At 36.5% G+C, this 16,354-nt stretch overlaps 1 protein-coding gene across 1 annotated transcript; it reads right to left on the minus strand.

Annotated features, from left to right (window-relative positions):
• Nucleotides 1–584: 584 nt before the first annotated feature.
• On the minus strand, nt 585–13,853 carry LOC306858532 (uncharacterized protein KIAA0930 homolog). The gene is made up of 10 exons (XM_079399100.1): nt 13,610–13,853; nt 9,857–10,005; nt 8,607–8,711; nt 8,369–8,446; nt 7,143–7,244; nt 3,671–3,811; nt 3,406–3,594; nt 3,084–3,243; nt 1,945–2,100; nt 585–1,848 (listed from the first exon to the last, which is right to left on the minus strand). Exons 1-10 carry the CDS (start codon nt 13,749–13,751, stop codon nt 1,808–1,810), a joined length of 1,263 nt encoding a protein of 420 aa, XP_079255226.1. The 5' UTR covers nt 13,752–13,853; the 3' UTR covers nt 585–1,807.
• Between the last annotated feature and the right edge of the window lie 2,501 nt (nt 13,854–16,354).

Raw genomic sequence — 16,354 nt, forward strand, 5'->3', positions numbered from 1 at the left:
ATGCATAGGTATTCAATTTAAGTAAAATTATTTTAAAAGAACCAGATCGATGAAATCTAGTGGCGAAGCATCGGTGCTTTGAAACCTCTCTAAACCAAGATTTGAAACCGTATGACCAAAGAACTCTAAGGCCAGTAATAAGATCATGTGTTTTGCCCAGCAAAGCCTCATTCGCTGAAATAAAAAAACAAAAGATTCCAAGCTTCATTAAGCTGTTAGTGTTTCAAAATTGCCCATCAATTAATGTACAAGCGAGTTTAGTTTTGTTGTAGTACATCCATAATGTGGAGGCCAAATCAATTATTTTTACCCAAAATTGTATAGATATACTTAAGTATAAATTATATTGAACTTTACACAGTTATTGAATTTAACGGAATCAACACTATAGTGACTTTAATAACATCATATAGTTTTAGAGCAGCAGAATTTGAATTAGTCTCATTTGAAGAATTTTGCATCTGGTGTTTGCTTTGAAACCGTCTGTAGCCATATATAAATAAGGGCGATCCTACAAGTTTTGCAATCTCCAAGAAATCGCACGATATCCCACAATATACTTTTAGTAACTGGCCAATAAATTTGAATAAACTTTTTTTTTATAATGTGTATTTTCATAAAGATGTACAGAAAAGGTGTATATATATATATATATATTACAACATAAATCCGACACCATGCACATTTACTGCTAAATTACCACTTGATACAAAAGCGCATGTAAAGCGTTTAACAAACTGGGACTTCCTTAAAAACAGCCTTCCACTGAAAACTTTGCACCTAAAGCAAAGAATGAAATAAAAATGAAGACTAGGGTCTTAAAATAGTTCGAACAACATCTTCAAATGCTGCTGGCAAATCTGCCTATCAAATAGATATTAAAGCTGTCGGATCAGTTATTACATTCAGCTGACACACAAGTACAAAACAAAATAATACTGACACTTTGGGTTGGCTATATGTGTTCAACTCCAAAAGCCCTTTAGTGCAAAAACAGTTCTCAAAACTGAAGCTCAAAGACGACAGTCACCAAACTTGAAGAAACATGGCAGAGAACAAATCAAAAAAGCAACATCTGCTGGGTGGGATCGTGTGATCTAGTGTCATGTTCAAGTGTCTTTGTGGACAGAGATGTTTCCCAGAACTGTGCTCAGGTGGAGTCATCATCCATCTACTGGAAACAGCCTTCTCAGGAGATACGTCACGTTCACTAGTATTTGGAAATCAGAAATCCCCTCGAACATATCAAGTAACAGACAGTCATGTAAGTACAGGAGGACGTTTGCTGGACATCTGTGATTCACTCACCAATTGGCTATCAAAAGGACTACGTTTGATATAGATTAGCTGGTTAGCGAAGTATTAAGGCCTAGAGCTGCGAGGAAACATCCTTTGGAAAATATACTACACATAAAATTTGTAATATCGTGAAACCTACAAGTGTCTCTTGAAAGAGGGTTGAAGGGAGACGGCTGTGGTTGGTACAGTTCACTGAGTATCTAAGCAGCAGTGTATTTACAAGAACGACATTCGTTTATGGAGTTTCATCTCCCAATAAACATTTCTCTTTTGAGTCATAGTCTAGTGCCACTTTAGTTCCAAGTCTCCAGCCATTCTCTCTGAAGAACATGTGGAAGAGGCACTTCTTGATGGAGTTTGTTCCTTAGGTGTCCCTTTTCCTCTTCTCATTCGCTGTTGCGTATTGTTCATAGTTTTTGGTTATCTGTCCATACGCCACACGGCGGTTCCTCAGGGGCCTGATGTGAGGAGGCACTTGGTAAAATGGATTTTGAGGGGTCAGTAAATGTTATGTCATCAAAATGGGCTTTTGTCTCACCTCCAGTATATCTAAAAAAGAAAAAATGGAGCTACTTAGCCACTACAATTCACGGCTATAAGAGATGCAAAAGAAGCATGTTTGTATGGAGGGCAGGTGTGCTGTACCTGTGGTAATGCGATGCAAAGGAAGAGTCACGTAGGTGAGATGGGAATATAACAGAAAATACTCCTCTTTTCTGTTCAGCTTGAGCCAAGAACCGACTAGTGAGCGGCCCGTGCCTGACAGAGAGCGGGAGCGCAAGTTTGTGGCGTTGCACATGTCTGAGGAAAGAGGAAAGCACCTTTAATTTCACTTCAAAACTGAAACTATCACTGCTGCAAGGAAGGAATGCTTCCCCCCCACAAAACTGCATGCATATTTGTTTTTATTTCTTCCTGTTTAAAAGTAGGGCTGGCAATAAACTAGACACAACTAATCTCAAGATTACAGTCAGAATGAAAGTAAATATATAAAGCAGACTAACAATCACTAATATAATATAACATTTGACGGAAGTACTGTGTAATTGTTTTTCCTAAAAAAAACAAATCCAGAATTTATTTTATTTTTTTTAAGTAAAAAACAAACAAAAAATGTGTCTTTTGTTAAGGACCCCCGCACATAACATGCAGGGAAAAAAGTAAATAGTGCACACGATTTACTAATTCGTTCCCTTGTTTTAAGTAAATCGTGCGCACAATATAATAATTTGTTCCCTTGTTTTAAGTAAATCGTGCGCACGATATTATAATTCGCTACCTTGTTTTAAGTAGACTGCACTCAAAAAAAAAATCATTCTTTCCACTTCCTGTCCACATTCTCAAAAACCCGTTGCTGGTGTTACTGTATGTTATGTTATGTTATTGACAGAGACACTTTAATTTGAACGTTTATTTTGAGTTGGGAATGAGTTATAGACGCATTCTCAAAAGTCTTGCAGCATTGCATGGAATCATTTTAAAAGATATAGGCATCTACATCGGAGAGAATATGGACAGGAATTAGAACGAATTACTAGTTCATGCGCAAAATTTTATTTAAAAAGAAGGAACGAATTATTATTTCATGTGCACGATTTAGTAAATCGAAGGGTACGATTTAGTAAATCGTATGCACAATTGACTTTTTTCTGCATGTCATGTGTGGAGCTTTGTATTTTGTAAATATAAATTTTAGACATGCAGCATTTAATTTTAGACATATTTAAATAGCAAAACGGTTCAATATTGTTAAATGCGAGTACTGTCCCAGTATGACTGTGTACCTTCATCATCCTCTTCTCTGAAAAACTCCTCACTGTCATTTGCTGAGTGTGATTTCTTCATCTCAGCAATTCGGTTTCTGGGCACTTTCCGGCGGAGTGACGGTGAGAAGAAGGAAGGTCTGTTTTTTTCCGGGGTCGGGGGAGTGCTGAATGATGTCACCTATGAGGAAAACAGGGCTATAATTACTTTAAAAAAGTAAATTAATTACATCATATGTAGTTACATCATTTTAAATGCATAGAACAAATGTAAATTGTTCAGTAATTACACTTCACTTGAAAACATATAATGAATTGGGAACAGAAAATGGGTTTAACTGACCCTCTCGTGAAGAGGGGAGTCTTGGTCCTCTTCAGTGCCGCAGGGTGAGGTGTCTCCAGTGGGCACTCGACTCACAGCCATCTCAGCATGACCTTTCCCCTGAGGACCCTTCATCCGCACAAACTCCATGTTGTTGTACTTGTAGAAGCCGAATGACATCCGCTGGGCCATCTTAGCTGCCACACTTACCTATTAAAACGTACCATGAAATACACACCAGAAGCAAATGTAACAAATGTTTGGACAAATATAAAAGGAAGCATACCCGGTTATCATAGACCTTCTTGAGGGCCTCATAGCGGATGGAGCCCTGGAAGATGACGCCCTGAAATGTGTTGCTTTTGTCACTGGCCACCAGCTCCACACAAACCATTTCACCTTCTCCAACAGTCATATCACTGAACACCTGCCCAACACACACAACAATCACAGCCAATGACGACAATTACACCGCTGGTTACACAGAATTACTTAATTATTAGGGCTGTTAGTTAATGTGTTTATGTAGTACAGCTCACCAGTGGTACAGTTCCTCCTGTTTTGTTCAACAAATGTAATTTTAAATGACACAGAGTATAATCAAAGTCCCTTTCAAGGAAAATCTGTTCACTCGATGGCCATATTTGCAGCTCAAACGAGACCAAGTCCTATCTAAATGAATGGGGGAATCCTGAAATCTCAAAAAGCGCTCGCTGAACTCACAATTAAATTACATATTTTAAATCAGCAACAAAATCTGAAATTAACTGCCCCATGAATGTTGTTTCTCATGTTCAAATAGCGCTAAAAAGCTTATTTTACAGGCTAGACCAACCAATGCGCATACACAGTTCCAACATGCTTATGACTGCGCATGCGCATTGGCTGGTCCAGCCTTAGGTTTCTATAGGAACTGGAGATTATAATGGCCACTGTAGTGACACAATGACTTTACCAATCAGCGATTGGCTCTTTCATTTAGAAGGCGGGACTTTTCCACCATATTTCGCATTGCAGTTTCTACCATTCATAAGTATAGGAATGAACTGTCTTTGTATTTCTACAGTCTTTTGTATAATTCAGCAGCCACCTAGCCCTGTGTAACAGGAGGAAAGCACACTTTGTCTTAAAACTGCATGCAGTGCAAAGTTTATGAGCAGAAGCATTATCATAACATTACACAGCATGATTTTAATCTGATCAGCATGGAGGGGCTGATGAATCAAAGTACAAACAAACCATAAGCTAGAACTATCATGACTGTCTGGCAGTGAGAAGCAGGGTTATTATGGTTAACTAAAACAAAGACCTTAAAAAACATGTTCACTTCTTGAAATAAAATAAACATTAATGGAACTAAAAGATATATTTAAAGGGGTCATGTTATGTTGCTAAAAATAACATTATTTTGTGTATTTGGTGTAATGCAATGTGTTTAAGTGGTTCGAGGTTCAAAAAACACATTATTTTCCACAAACTGTACATTATTGTTGCTCCTCTATCCTCCGCCTTTCTGAAACGTGCCGATTTTTACAAAGCTCATCGTTCTGAGAAGCAAGGTGTGCCCTGACTGGCCAGCTATCCAGTGCATTGTGATTGGCCGAATACCTCAAGCGTGTGACGGAAATGTTACGCCCCGTACCATGTTGTGTCGTGTCCCAGCGCGACGAGATTAAAACAGTAAAACCCACAATAAACGAGGCATTCAGTGAGGACATAATTACTGATTATAATGACTCATACGGTATTTTTGCGTGTTGCGCCGCATAAACATAACACCATGTCTGCATTTGTGATCGTAGAAACGCAAAATAAGCACTACTCTACCACTGCTCAAAACACACGTTTGAATAGTCAGTAGAAAATTCTTAAAATTTCGAAACATACTTGCAGGCTGTGAATCAGAAGCACCAGACTGTCCTTGCGACATTGGAATTGCCCCACTTTGTTCACAGCCATTCATAGTGTTCACATTGTAAGCTACTCTCTCCCAGAATCAGGAAACAGTCCTCTGTAAAATGTGCTGCACACACTCTAATATTTGCGTTGAACTGTTCTGGAACAGTGTTGTAAATATAACTTAACCACTGATTTCTAGTTGCGTCCTCATTTGGAAGGCCAAACAATGTACTTGCGCTTTTACAACGAAACACACAGCATCTCCACGACATGGTGGCAGCAGCAACAATACTACAGCGAGAATAAAAGTTATGCCTTCTTTCATTGCGTATACATTTGGGTGGTGTTTCCCACACTACTTGATGTAGACAAGTGGGGGCATGTTTGAATGAGCTGTTTAGGAAGGTGTGGCAGAGTAACTTTTATAAAGAATATCTCTTTGGGTTTGAGACTTTAATCTTTGCAACTTTACAGATCTTATACAGTGGGTACGGAAAGTATTCAGACCCCCTTAAATTTTTCACTCTTTGTTATATTGCAGCCATTTGCTAAAATCATTTAAGTTAATTTTTTTTCCTCAATGTACACACAGCACCCCATATTGACAGAAAAACACAGAATTGTTGACATTTTTGCAGATTTATTAAAAAAGAAAAACTGAAATAATCACATGGTCCTAAGTATTCAGACCCTTTGCTGTGACACTCATATATTTAACTCAGGTGCTGTCTTCTGATCATCCTTGAGATGGTTCTACACCTTCATTTGAGTCCAGCTGTGTTTGATTATACTGATTGGACTTGATTAGGAAAGCCACACACCTGTCTATATAAGACCTTACAGCTCACAGTGCATGTCAGAGCAAATGAGAATCATGAGGTCAAAGGAACTGCCTGAAGAGCTCAGAGACAGAATTGTGGCAAGGCACAGATCTGGCCAAGGTTACAAAAAAAATTCTACTGCACTTAAGGTTCCTAAGAGCACAGTGGCCTATGGGGTGCTGTGTGTACATTAATAAGGAAAAAAAATGAACAAATGATTTTAGCAAATGGCTGCAATATAACAGAGTGAAAAATTGAAGGGGGTCTGAATACTTTCCGTACCCACAGTATATGCACAAACAGCTTGTAACACTCCAAAGACAAAGGAAAACATGAAATCGCATCATATGACCGCTTTAAAAAAAAAAACCTTAAGAACTTTTATTTCAACTAGCTGCAAGGCAATATTTCTGCTTTTCATTTAGCTTAAACTGAAGTACTAAACTAACTAAAATATAATTAAAAAATAAAATCTAATTTTGAAATATTAAAACTAGAATAGCATACAGTATTAATGATGCTAAAATAACACTGGTGAGAAGACAATTAAAAATAATCTTATGTTGACGTGTTGTCACACATTTTACTTCAGTGAATTTCAAGATTATATGTGCATCCCAATTCACGTACTTGTGCACTATTCTCTGCCGTTTTGTAGTATAAATAGTAAAAAAGCACCTTTAATACATGGATGATGCACTTAACCGAAGAAAAAAAGTGTGGAACTTTGGAACTTTTGGATATCATCTTCTGAAACCAACATACAATTCACTGCTTAAACATTTATGATTTAAAAAGTCAGTGTGAACTAGGTAGCAACAACCCCAGGAAAACCACGTAAACCTGTCCAACCTGTTCATACATACCTCAGAAATATATGACTTCGATATGATCTCAGAACATATAGTTTATTTCCTCATGTTTGATGACACTTTTCTCTTCTTTGATTAACCTGATGTTGCAGTACACAGCTCTTGAAATGACCAGCAGTTTCGTTCTAGCACCATAATGTGATTTGAGAGCTTAAACAAAGGTTACCTCCTCAAAGTTGTCAATCATGAAGAAGATGTTGGGGTAGCTCATTTTTGACTCCTCCCCTTTGCTGTCCATTGGGTGTTTGCTTGGAGAGGCAAACACTTGCTGCAAATAAATAAGATAAATTAAATTCATAGAAATAACTTTAAAATCATTTATAAGGTATTATCACCCTTACAAGGAAGCAAACTCTTCAAGGACTAGTTCATGTCTCTTTTATCAGTTTGTTTAGTTCGGGTTTCGGTTTAGATGTTTATGATGTGGAAAGAATGTATGCTTTATAAAGATATTTATCAGACATTTTGGAGATGCTTGTGTACTATCTGGTTGTGCCAGTAGGGAAAATGTCAGCATTTTTTACCATGAGTTAGTGTAATCAACGTTTTTTTCTAATAACAGCTGACTGAATGGTTTAACTATCAACCCTGTTACAAGTAAATTGATGTTTCATGCTTTAAACTTTAAGTATTAAACTACAATGTGCAGCTTTATAACCTTACGACCTTAGTCTAGTAACAGCCAGACTGTTATTATGACTTTGTATGAACAAGGCATTAGATTAATTAAGCATGACTAAAGGCCCATTCATACCAAGCACGATAACTATAAAGATAACGTTAGTTCTAAAAATGGTTCTCCATATTAAAGAATCGCAGAGTTTGCAAGGCACAGAGAAACGATATAGTTGGAATCACTCTCAGAACGATTTTTTCCAGCTGATGAGCGATACAAACATTGACAGCCAATCAGAATCCATCCTGCTATAACAAGCTTGAGAATTTAAAGCCGTAGACGAGTGTTCGTTTTGAATAAACATATCATATTGTCCACTGGTGTGGACGCTAATGTCATTACCTTTATAGTTATCGTTCTTGGTGAGAACGGGGCATAAGACTGTCAACTCTGTTACTTTTTTTTTTTTTTTTTTTTAACAACTGATTTCTAAAACGGACCTTAAATGATCTAGTAATAAACGCCTTCTGGTGTCAATCTTCAGCTAGGGCTAATAACTACAAGACTCTCAACCCTGTTACTATAATTTTGTGCAGTAAACACTTGATAATTGACAAGGATATACAATTCCTTACATAATAATCACCTTCTAGTATCATAACCCTGAGTTTAGACTAAAGATGGCTAACTAAACTTTGAGACTTCCTACTGTGTAACCTTGCATCTGAACTGCATAATTATATCCCAACACACAAACTGCACAAATGTTGTCTCACCTGGGATTTCTTTTTGTGGATGTGGATGTCTCCTGCATCTGAGCGTGTGCAAACTGCACATGTGACCACATAGTGCAGCTGTGGGACAAAAAGACTGTAAGCAAAACTACATCAAAAAGATATTATGAGGACTTCTATTGTCGCAGAGAAATAGTCTTTGGTTTATTGTTTATATTTTAGAACAATTAATTGTGTTTACATTGCGCCTCATAGCATCTGATCACTGAGGTTTGCTTACATTCTGCAGGACGAGATTGAGATAGACACTCTCCTCCCAGTCGATGTCAGGATCACCGAGTCCAGGCAGCTTTTTAGAGTCTCTTCTGTAAACCTCGACCTCCACCTGAAACCAACACAAGTCACAGTAAATCAAATCCCAATTCAGATGCTTCAAACTTTTGCTTTGATAGGACAGGGATTTTTGGTGGAACATCTGATTCTCCTCTGCATTCAGTTTAGTTAGTGCCATATGGGACATGTTAAAACAACCAGATGAAACGGAATTGTTCTCACACCCTTATTTCTAAACTCTTTCGGTGAGCTCAAATTTTCATAACATGACATTATTAATGTAGGCAAAGATTAACCACCTTGGAAAGTTTGTTTAGCTTTAGCAAGTACTTTTAAGTGCCAACTATTAAAGATGCAGCGATTGCACTAAAGATGCCAATTTCTTGGCTAATTCTGATTTTTGCCGATCCCGATTTTATTTCTAAGAATTTGACAGCATATAAAAACAAAAATCTACTTTTTTTTTTTCAATGAAAAAAATTATATATTTACATAATAAAATTAATTATTTCCCCTAATCTGGACTGTTACAGAGGTTCTCTCACTAAATTAACTCTCAAAATAAAATGCTCTGTAGAAATGAGTAGCTGTAACAAAACAGATGCAATTTCCACTGTTTATAAATGGGCATTTTTTCCCTAATCTTATTAAATGTATGTGTCATCTTTCACATCAAATCAATTAATTCAGTTCGAATAATAAGAAACTGTTACCATTCAAATGAAATCAGTATCAACAAACTCCATCTCTCCACAGCAGGAAACACAGAAGCTGCATCTGAAGTGGCATTAGATGCATTTACATTTGATGACACTGAGGTGCCATAAATGCATTTACACCGCAAAATTGCCAATGCATAAATGATGTTATAACATTTGTTTTAAATAATTTTTGAATATACAAATAAGAAATGATGGGGAAAATGCAATACTTTTAAATATGAAACCAAACCACCAGTAGTTGGCGGCAAATTGTTTTAATGAGTGAGTCATTCATTCAACCGATTTGTTCAAATGGCTGATTCATTCAGAAATGGGTTACTGAATCATTGAAAATGCTACAGTTTATACATTGTAGTGCTCAAAAAAGCTAGGGCATGCATGAACCTCTCTAACTATTAGGTGTGAAATTTTAGGATCCATTCTCTCAGTTTTCTCCTCTACACCTCTACAATGGGAATTAATAGGTTCATCTCACCTTCTTCCCTTCTGTGTTGTCTGCACTGACGTAGGAGAGCTTGCGGCGCACATAGAAAAGCATATCATCCTGACGTGGTGCCCATTTCTCCATGAAGTATGTGGAGAACATCCATGTCCAGAACACTATGCGGTCATCCTTGAAGCATCCTTAACAAAAACAAGAATCCAGTTTAATACAATTAATATCGTACAAGCGTTTTAATCAAAAGGCACCTGTGCAAAATTTCAGCCATATCTGCTGCCTTTTCTTTGTTAGAGACAAAAACTGACTGTAAACTTATTTTTTTGGTCAGATTTCACCTCAGGAAGCAAAAACTCTGGTGATTTTTCAATGTTATTGCAAGTTCAACAAACAGTTAAACAAATTACAGTAAAAATTAAATTAGAATTTATCCTATTTACTTGCTTATTAATACACATTCTTGGTCTTACTGTGAAAAATGTATTCATGCATATTCAAAATTTTCATAATCTTTAATCAAAAATTATAATAAATTGCTTCACCTCTGAAATAACTTTAATTTTCCACTGTATGAAAAGTATTAAACAAATTGAAACTGTCATTTAGTTATTGCTTTAGCAATTCTTGCATTCATTGCAGTATGAAAAGCCCACTTTTCACTATCCAATCAATTCCCAAAGAATAACATGGATACTTAAATAAATGAATATATGATCACAAGGTTTGAAAACATTTTTGAAACAATTCAAAAGACATTTAATTCAGTGTCTTTATGTCATCATTAGCTGCAATTGCAGCAATTGTACGTGTGATTAGTGACATCTTTATTGATGCAAATGAGCCATTTAGATTTCTTCTATGTCAATCCATCGAGAGTTGTAAAGAAACCTGGAACACTTCCAGATCTGCACCAGCACCCTGTCAGCTAAAAAGCGGCTACTGTAGTGCTTCAGTAACTCCTAGCATGACATTTACTTCCACGGTTATCAATCAAAAAAAAAAAAAAAAAAGAGAAATGATCACAGGACTTGGACTTCCACATCTCCGTTTAGAAAGAGGAAGATGCTGCTGGATATCTGATCAGTTCTGCCTGAGGATCCATTACTCAACAAGCTTAAAGGGATAGATTACAAAAAAAAAATGAAAACCACTTACCCTCAAGTTGTTCCACTGTATGAATTTCTTTCTTCTGCTGAACACATAAGAAGATATTTTGAAGAATGTAGCTGGCCAAACTGTTGCTGGTCCCCATTGCCTTTCACAGACATTTCAGTAGAAGAAAGAAATTCATACAGGTTTGGAGTTTTCAGTTTTGGGTGAACTGTCCCTTTCAGCTTCTTGAGTGGTGGATCATCAAGCAGAACTGAACAAATATTTATAAATACCACTACTATGTTTTGAATCCATGAGCTGAAATTACTTAATTTTCATAAACAAATTAACTGACCAGGACAAATCTGATGTTAAGATATCACGGTGAAATCCAGTATCTCTGACCTTTAAACAGACACTATAGATCAACAGTAACAAACTTCAACACTATCTAAAAGTGCCCGCCAGCACAACAACATGGCAACCTACTTCATTTTTCTCGTCAGTTCTTTTAGAGTTACTGAAACTTTTTGGTTCTTCTAATAACAAATGGCAACTTCTATAGAATTTAATCGGAGTAGATTCATTTGAATTGTAGATTCATAAGTAATTTGAGGATTTTTTATTTTTTTTTGTAAAGGCCATAAGGTCTAATTTTAATGTTCTGGGGCTTTTGTGTAGGGCTGCAAAACGATTAATCATGATTAATCGCATTCAAAATAAAAGTTTGTTTACAAATTATGTGTATTGTGTATATTTATTATATGTATATAAATACACAAATGTATGTATATATTTTAAAACATATTTGTATGTATATAGTATATATTTATAATTGTGTATAATTTTATATAATTTATCCTTAATATATACATGCATGTGTGTGTGTATATATATATATATATATATATATATATATACACACACACACATATAGTATGTAAACAAACTTTCATTTTGAATGCATTAATAGTTTTGTAGCCCTACTTTTGTCCACTGGTAATTTGTGGAAATCTTTTCAATATTTTGTTGGGTCATATAATTTCCAAGTTACTGTTACGGTCTAATTCCTAGTCCTGAATGCTTCCATGGGTCACACAAACTGAACCATTAGGACTGAAAGGTTTTCATGATATCACAGATCTGTTCCTTAAACAGCTTACTTGATTAACTGGATAATTTCAGCATAACTTGGCATAAAGTTGCAATATTTACTGCTGTAGATATAACAGGTTTCCTATATGATATCTTTCAATGTTAACACACCTGGATGAAGGGATGCAACATTTTAAAATATGATTATTCAGTTAATTTAGTTTGTGGAGTTGGTTAATACTGTACTTTTACAACATTTATTAATGTTGCTTAATGGTATTATCTACATTTTTGCCTTTTTAGATCTTTGACTAATGTTAATTTACACAACATAAAATGTTAATGTATTATGAACAAGCACAATGAACAATATTATAACTTAGCATTACATATATGATTAGTTTATAATACATAGTGCATTATTAACTAACGTTAATGGAATGAACCTTATACTATAGTGTTACCAAAAAAGACATGTGCCATCAAAAACAGCAAGAGATATTATGCGTGCCAGTTGTAACCAGAGGAAGCAGAAGTGAAGAACTGTGAACCACGCCAAACATTAATGTGTCGCACAGAGAATGAAATATTTCAAAAGGGACAAATCACCAAAGAAAGATGACAGAGAGAGAGAGAAGCACAAGCGCCACATCATAATCAAAGGTGTTCGGAAAAAATGGCTAAAATTACTTTCCTTTGTGCAGTCTGGCTCATTTGCGAGATGAGAACTGAAATATCTAGAGTATATGGTTTATAATTAATAAGAGCGTATCACTGAAACTTGTTTGTTGTGAGCTTAGATGATGAATTTGTATGTGACTCAAGTTACACAATAATCACAAGAACTCTGACCCTGACAACAAGACACAGAGAGCAGCTATGGGATCTCTCCTTAGAGGATTTTCAGGATTTCAGTAAAGAAAAGCTGGTCTTAATGGGGACAAACAGGTTCACGTTTACAATATGAAAGAACCAGAGTCAGTAGAACCTCAGCTTACCCTTAAATTACCCTGTAGAAACCACCTAACATAACCAAAAAAATAATCGAAACCCTTGCCAATAGGACGGAAAATCCCCAAGCCAAAGGGAATGTCAATGAAATCAACCAGCCAAAATGTAGTTTAACAAGGGATTTTACAAACATTTGGTCTAGTCGGTATTATACATCACACCACCATGCCATTTTCAACAGGTGTTAGCTAAGAAAGTTGATTACTATGATTTAATCAACCATAAAGTATAAAAGATTTTGACATGCTATCTGATAACACTGACTGACAGACATGGAGTCATAAAGGACAGACAGACAGATAGACAGATAGACAGATAGATAGATAGATAGATAGATAGATAGATAGATAGATAGATAGATAGATAGATGCTGAAAGGAGAAGACAGGACTATGACATCACAGGCGCGAGAGAGCGGCGGCACGCCTCATGAATTATGATGTCACAGAGGAGCATCAGCTGAAACAAAAGCAGATGACCGCGGCCTGTTTCGCCTTTGGTCGTCAAGATAAAACCAAGTTCTGCGGACGTGAATGAGGACAGGAGCTGTGACAGGCTCAAGGAGTGAGTGTTGACGGCTGGATGTACTGACCCAGTCCGCTGAGGTCCTGTCTGACGGTCAGGCGGTTCCGCTCGTCCGCGATGGCCTTCAGCATGTGCTGCAGGGACTGGTCCGGTTCGGCGGGATCATCGCTCTGACCCGAGAGAGCTGCCATGATGCGCGCGGATGTCATGACACGATCTCACCGTACATGACACAAGCCGAGCACAACAACACAAGCGCTCTGTGCTTCCGTCAGCGGCGACGCATCGCGTCGGGAACACCCCGTGATGTCACGCTGTAGGGCGTCACTTAAAGGGGGCCACTTCTAATATTGCCTCTCACCTCATAGGTGTTTTATATGGAACAGTAAATTATTTCTTAATTACCTATATATAATAATAATTATATGACTATATGATAATTGATCATATCAATACATTCAATATTGACATGATCATGTCAATATTTTCAAAATATGTACTGAGTGTATATACCTAATAAATATACACAGAACACACTCATAAAGTATGTAAACAAACAAAAAAATCGTTTGACAGCACTAATTATTAGCTGCAGTTCCTTCAAAAACCCAGTATTCAAAAAGTACTCTGATTAGGTTACATTACCTAAAAGGTGTAATGTAATGTATTACGTTACTAACTACAATTTTTGTCATGTAATTTGGAATCAGTAACGGATTACAATTTGTAAGCAGGCTAATCTACCCAGCTCTGTGTGTGTGTGTGTGTGTGTCACTGTCCCACAAGATAAAAACTAATATAATTAATATTGTCGTTATTTAAAATGCAGTAAATGGTTAAACATTTATTTGTCCTACAGGGACCTTTTGTTCTTTTTGTTATTAAATGTTTTACATTTTTGAGCCAAATCTTAAAATTGTCTTATTGTGTAACTGTCTCAAGCATGGTTCAATAAATTACTACTTTTATAAATGAAAAAGAAAAGCATAAAAATGGTAATAAATACCTCCGGCATAATTGTACTAGTGTCTATTTTAGAAAATGGCAATAATTTTTTTCATCCATATATTTCTGAAAGCGTAGGAACTTGATACATTTTGTCTCTGAAAACCATGTCCTCTGGTATGACACCATATCCTCATTTTAAATCGGCCAATTCCAGAGAAAACTTTAATTAGTTGAAAGACCCCATTCATGGTCGTATTACTGAAGCCCCCTGTGAAGCCTATGACATGTGCACAAGGTGAAATTTGGTCTCAGAATTGTTCAAATATTACATTTTTGGAACCACTACAAAAGTGTTATGTTTTGTTGTCCTTTGGTTGTCCTAAATTATATTTTTTTAATCTAAAACTGCATGTTAAACTACATAATCATGGAAAATTATGGAAATGTGTCTTGCTAAACACTAAACAGGTTAGCTTGGTATAGCAAGGTCATAAATTGACAAAACAGGCTGAAACGTCCTCTGGTGTGACAGAAAATGTCCTCTGGTGTGAAGCCTGTACTGTCACACCACAGGACAAAGATGTCACACCAGAGGACAAGGTCTCTTTAAAAACCATTTAAAACATTTCAGTAAGATTTGTTTAACTTCTTTTTATTCTTTTTTAAACTTTTTCAGTGTCCTTAAATGCAAAAAATACATTATAACAGTAAATGTTTTCTGTAAAAACATCAGAAAATAGTTTAAAGTGTCATGAAAATAAGCATAAAATGTGAAACTTTGTTTTCGAAACAGAAAGATTTGAGGGAGAGAAATTAGTGGAAGAGAGGACACGGAAATATATAGAGAAAATGAACAGGGATCCATGCAGTAGGGAGGAGATGCTAAGAGAATGATGCAGAAAGTAAATACAATAAAAAATTATGCCTTAAAAAGAGTATAGCCATAAAGTTTTTAAAAAATTAATTCACATCTTAATGAATATAGTTTGAATATCAATCATATTTAGCTGTGCATGCAGCGGGGGGCTAGAAGCGTTTTAGGAACTTACTGATTGACTAAGAGACTGAATTTTGTTGGTTAAAATTATTTTTTGTTTTGTTTAAAATACATGTTGATATTGTTTGTATCAAAATTAAACTTTCTTTCTCCTTTGACATGTTCAAAAATAAATAGAAATAATTTAATAATTAAGTGTGACACACATAAAAGTTTAGTGTGACATAATGTCCTATGGTGTGACGTAATGTCCTACGGTGTGACGTAATGTCCTACGGTGTGACGTAATGTCCTACGGTGTGACTTAATGGCCTAAGGTGTGACGTAATGTCCTACGGTGTGACGTAATGTCCTACGGTGTGACGTAATGTCCTACGGTGTGACTTAATGCCCTAAGGTGTGACGTAATGTCCTACGGTGTGACGTAATGTCCTACGGTGTGACTTAATGCCCTAAGGTGTGACGTAATGTCCTACGGTGTGACGTAATGTCCTAAGGTGTGACGTAATGTCCTACGGTGTGACGTAATGTCCTACGGTGTGACGTAATGTCCTACGGTGTGACTTAATGGCCTAAGGTGTGACGTAATGTCCTACGGTGTGACGTAATGTCCTACGGTGTGACTTAATGCCCTAAGGTGTGACGTAATGTCCTAAGGTGTGACGTAATGTCCTACGGTGTGACGTAATGTCCTAAGGTGTGACGTAATGTCCTACGGTGTGACGTAATGTCCTACAGTGTGACGTAATGTCCTACGGTGTGACTTAATGCCCTAGGGTGTGACGTAATGTCCTACGGTGTGACGTAATGTCCTACGGTATGACGTAATGTCCTATGGTGTGACACACATAAAAGAACCACAGATTT

This window comes from Barbus barbus (assembly GCF_936440315.1).
Source record: "Barbus barbus genome assembly, chromosome: 39".
Taxonomy (NCBI): domain Eukaryota; kingdom Metazoa; phylum Chordata; class Actinopteri; order Cypriniformes; family Cyprinidae; genus Barbus; species Barbus barbus.

What these genes read in the sequence shown, in the direction of transcription:
- LOC306858532 (XM_079399100.1), bottom strand. Translation starts at nt 13,751, where the DNA reads ATGACATCCGCGCGCATCATGGCAGCTCTCTCGGGTCAGAGCGATGAT. An exon ending in TCAATCTCGTCCTGCAGAAT is followed by an intron (nt 8,447 to 8,606) that starts GTAAGCAAACCT and finishes TTTGTCCCACAG; the next exon opens with CTGCACTATGTGGTCACATG. An exon ending in TTTGCATCGCATTACCACAG is followed by an intron (nt 1,849 to 1,944) that starts GTACAGCACACC and finishes TTTCTTTTTTAG; the next exon opens with ATATACTGGAGGTGAGACAA.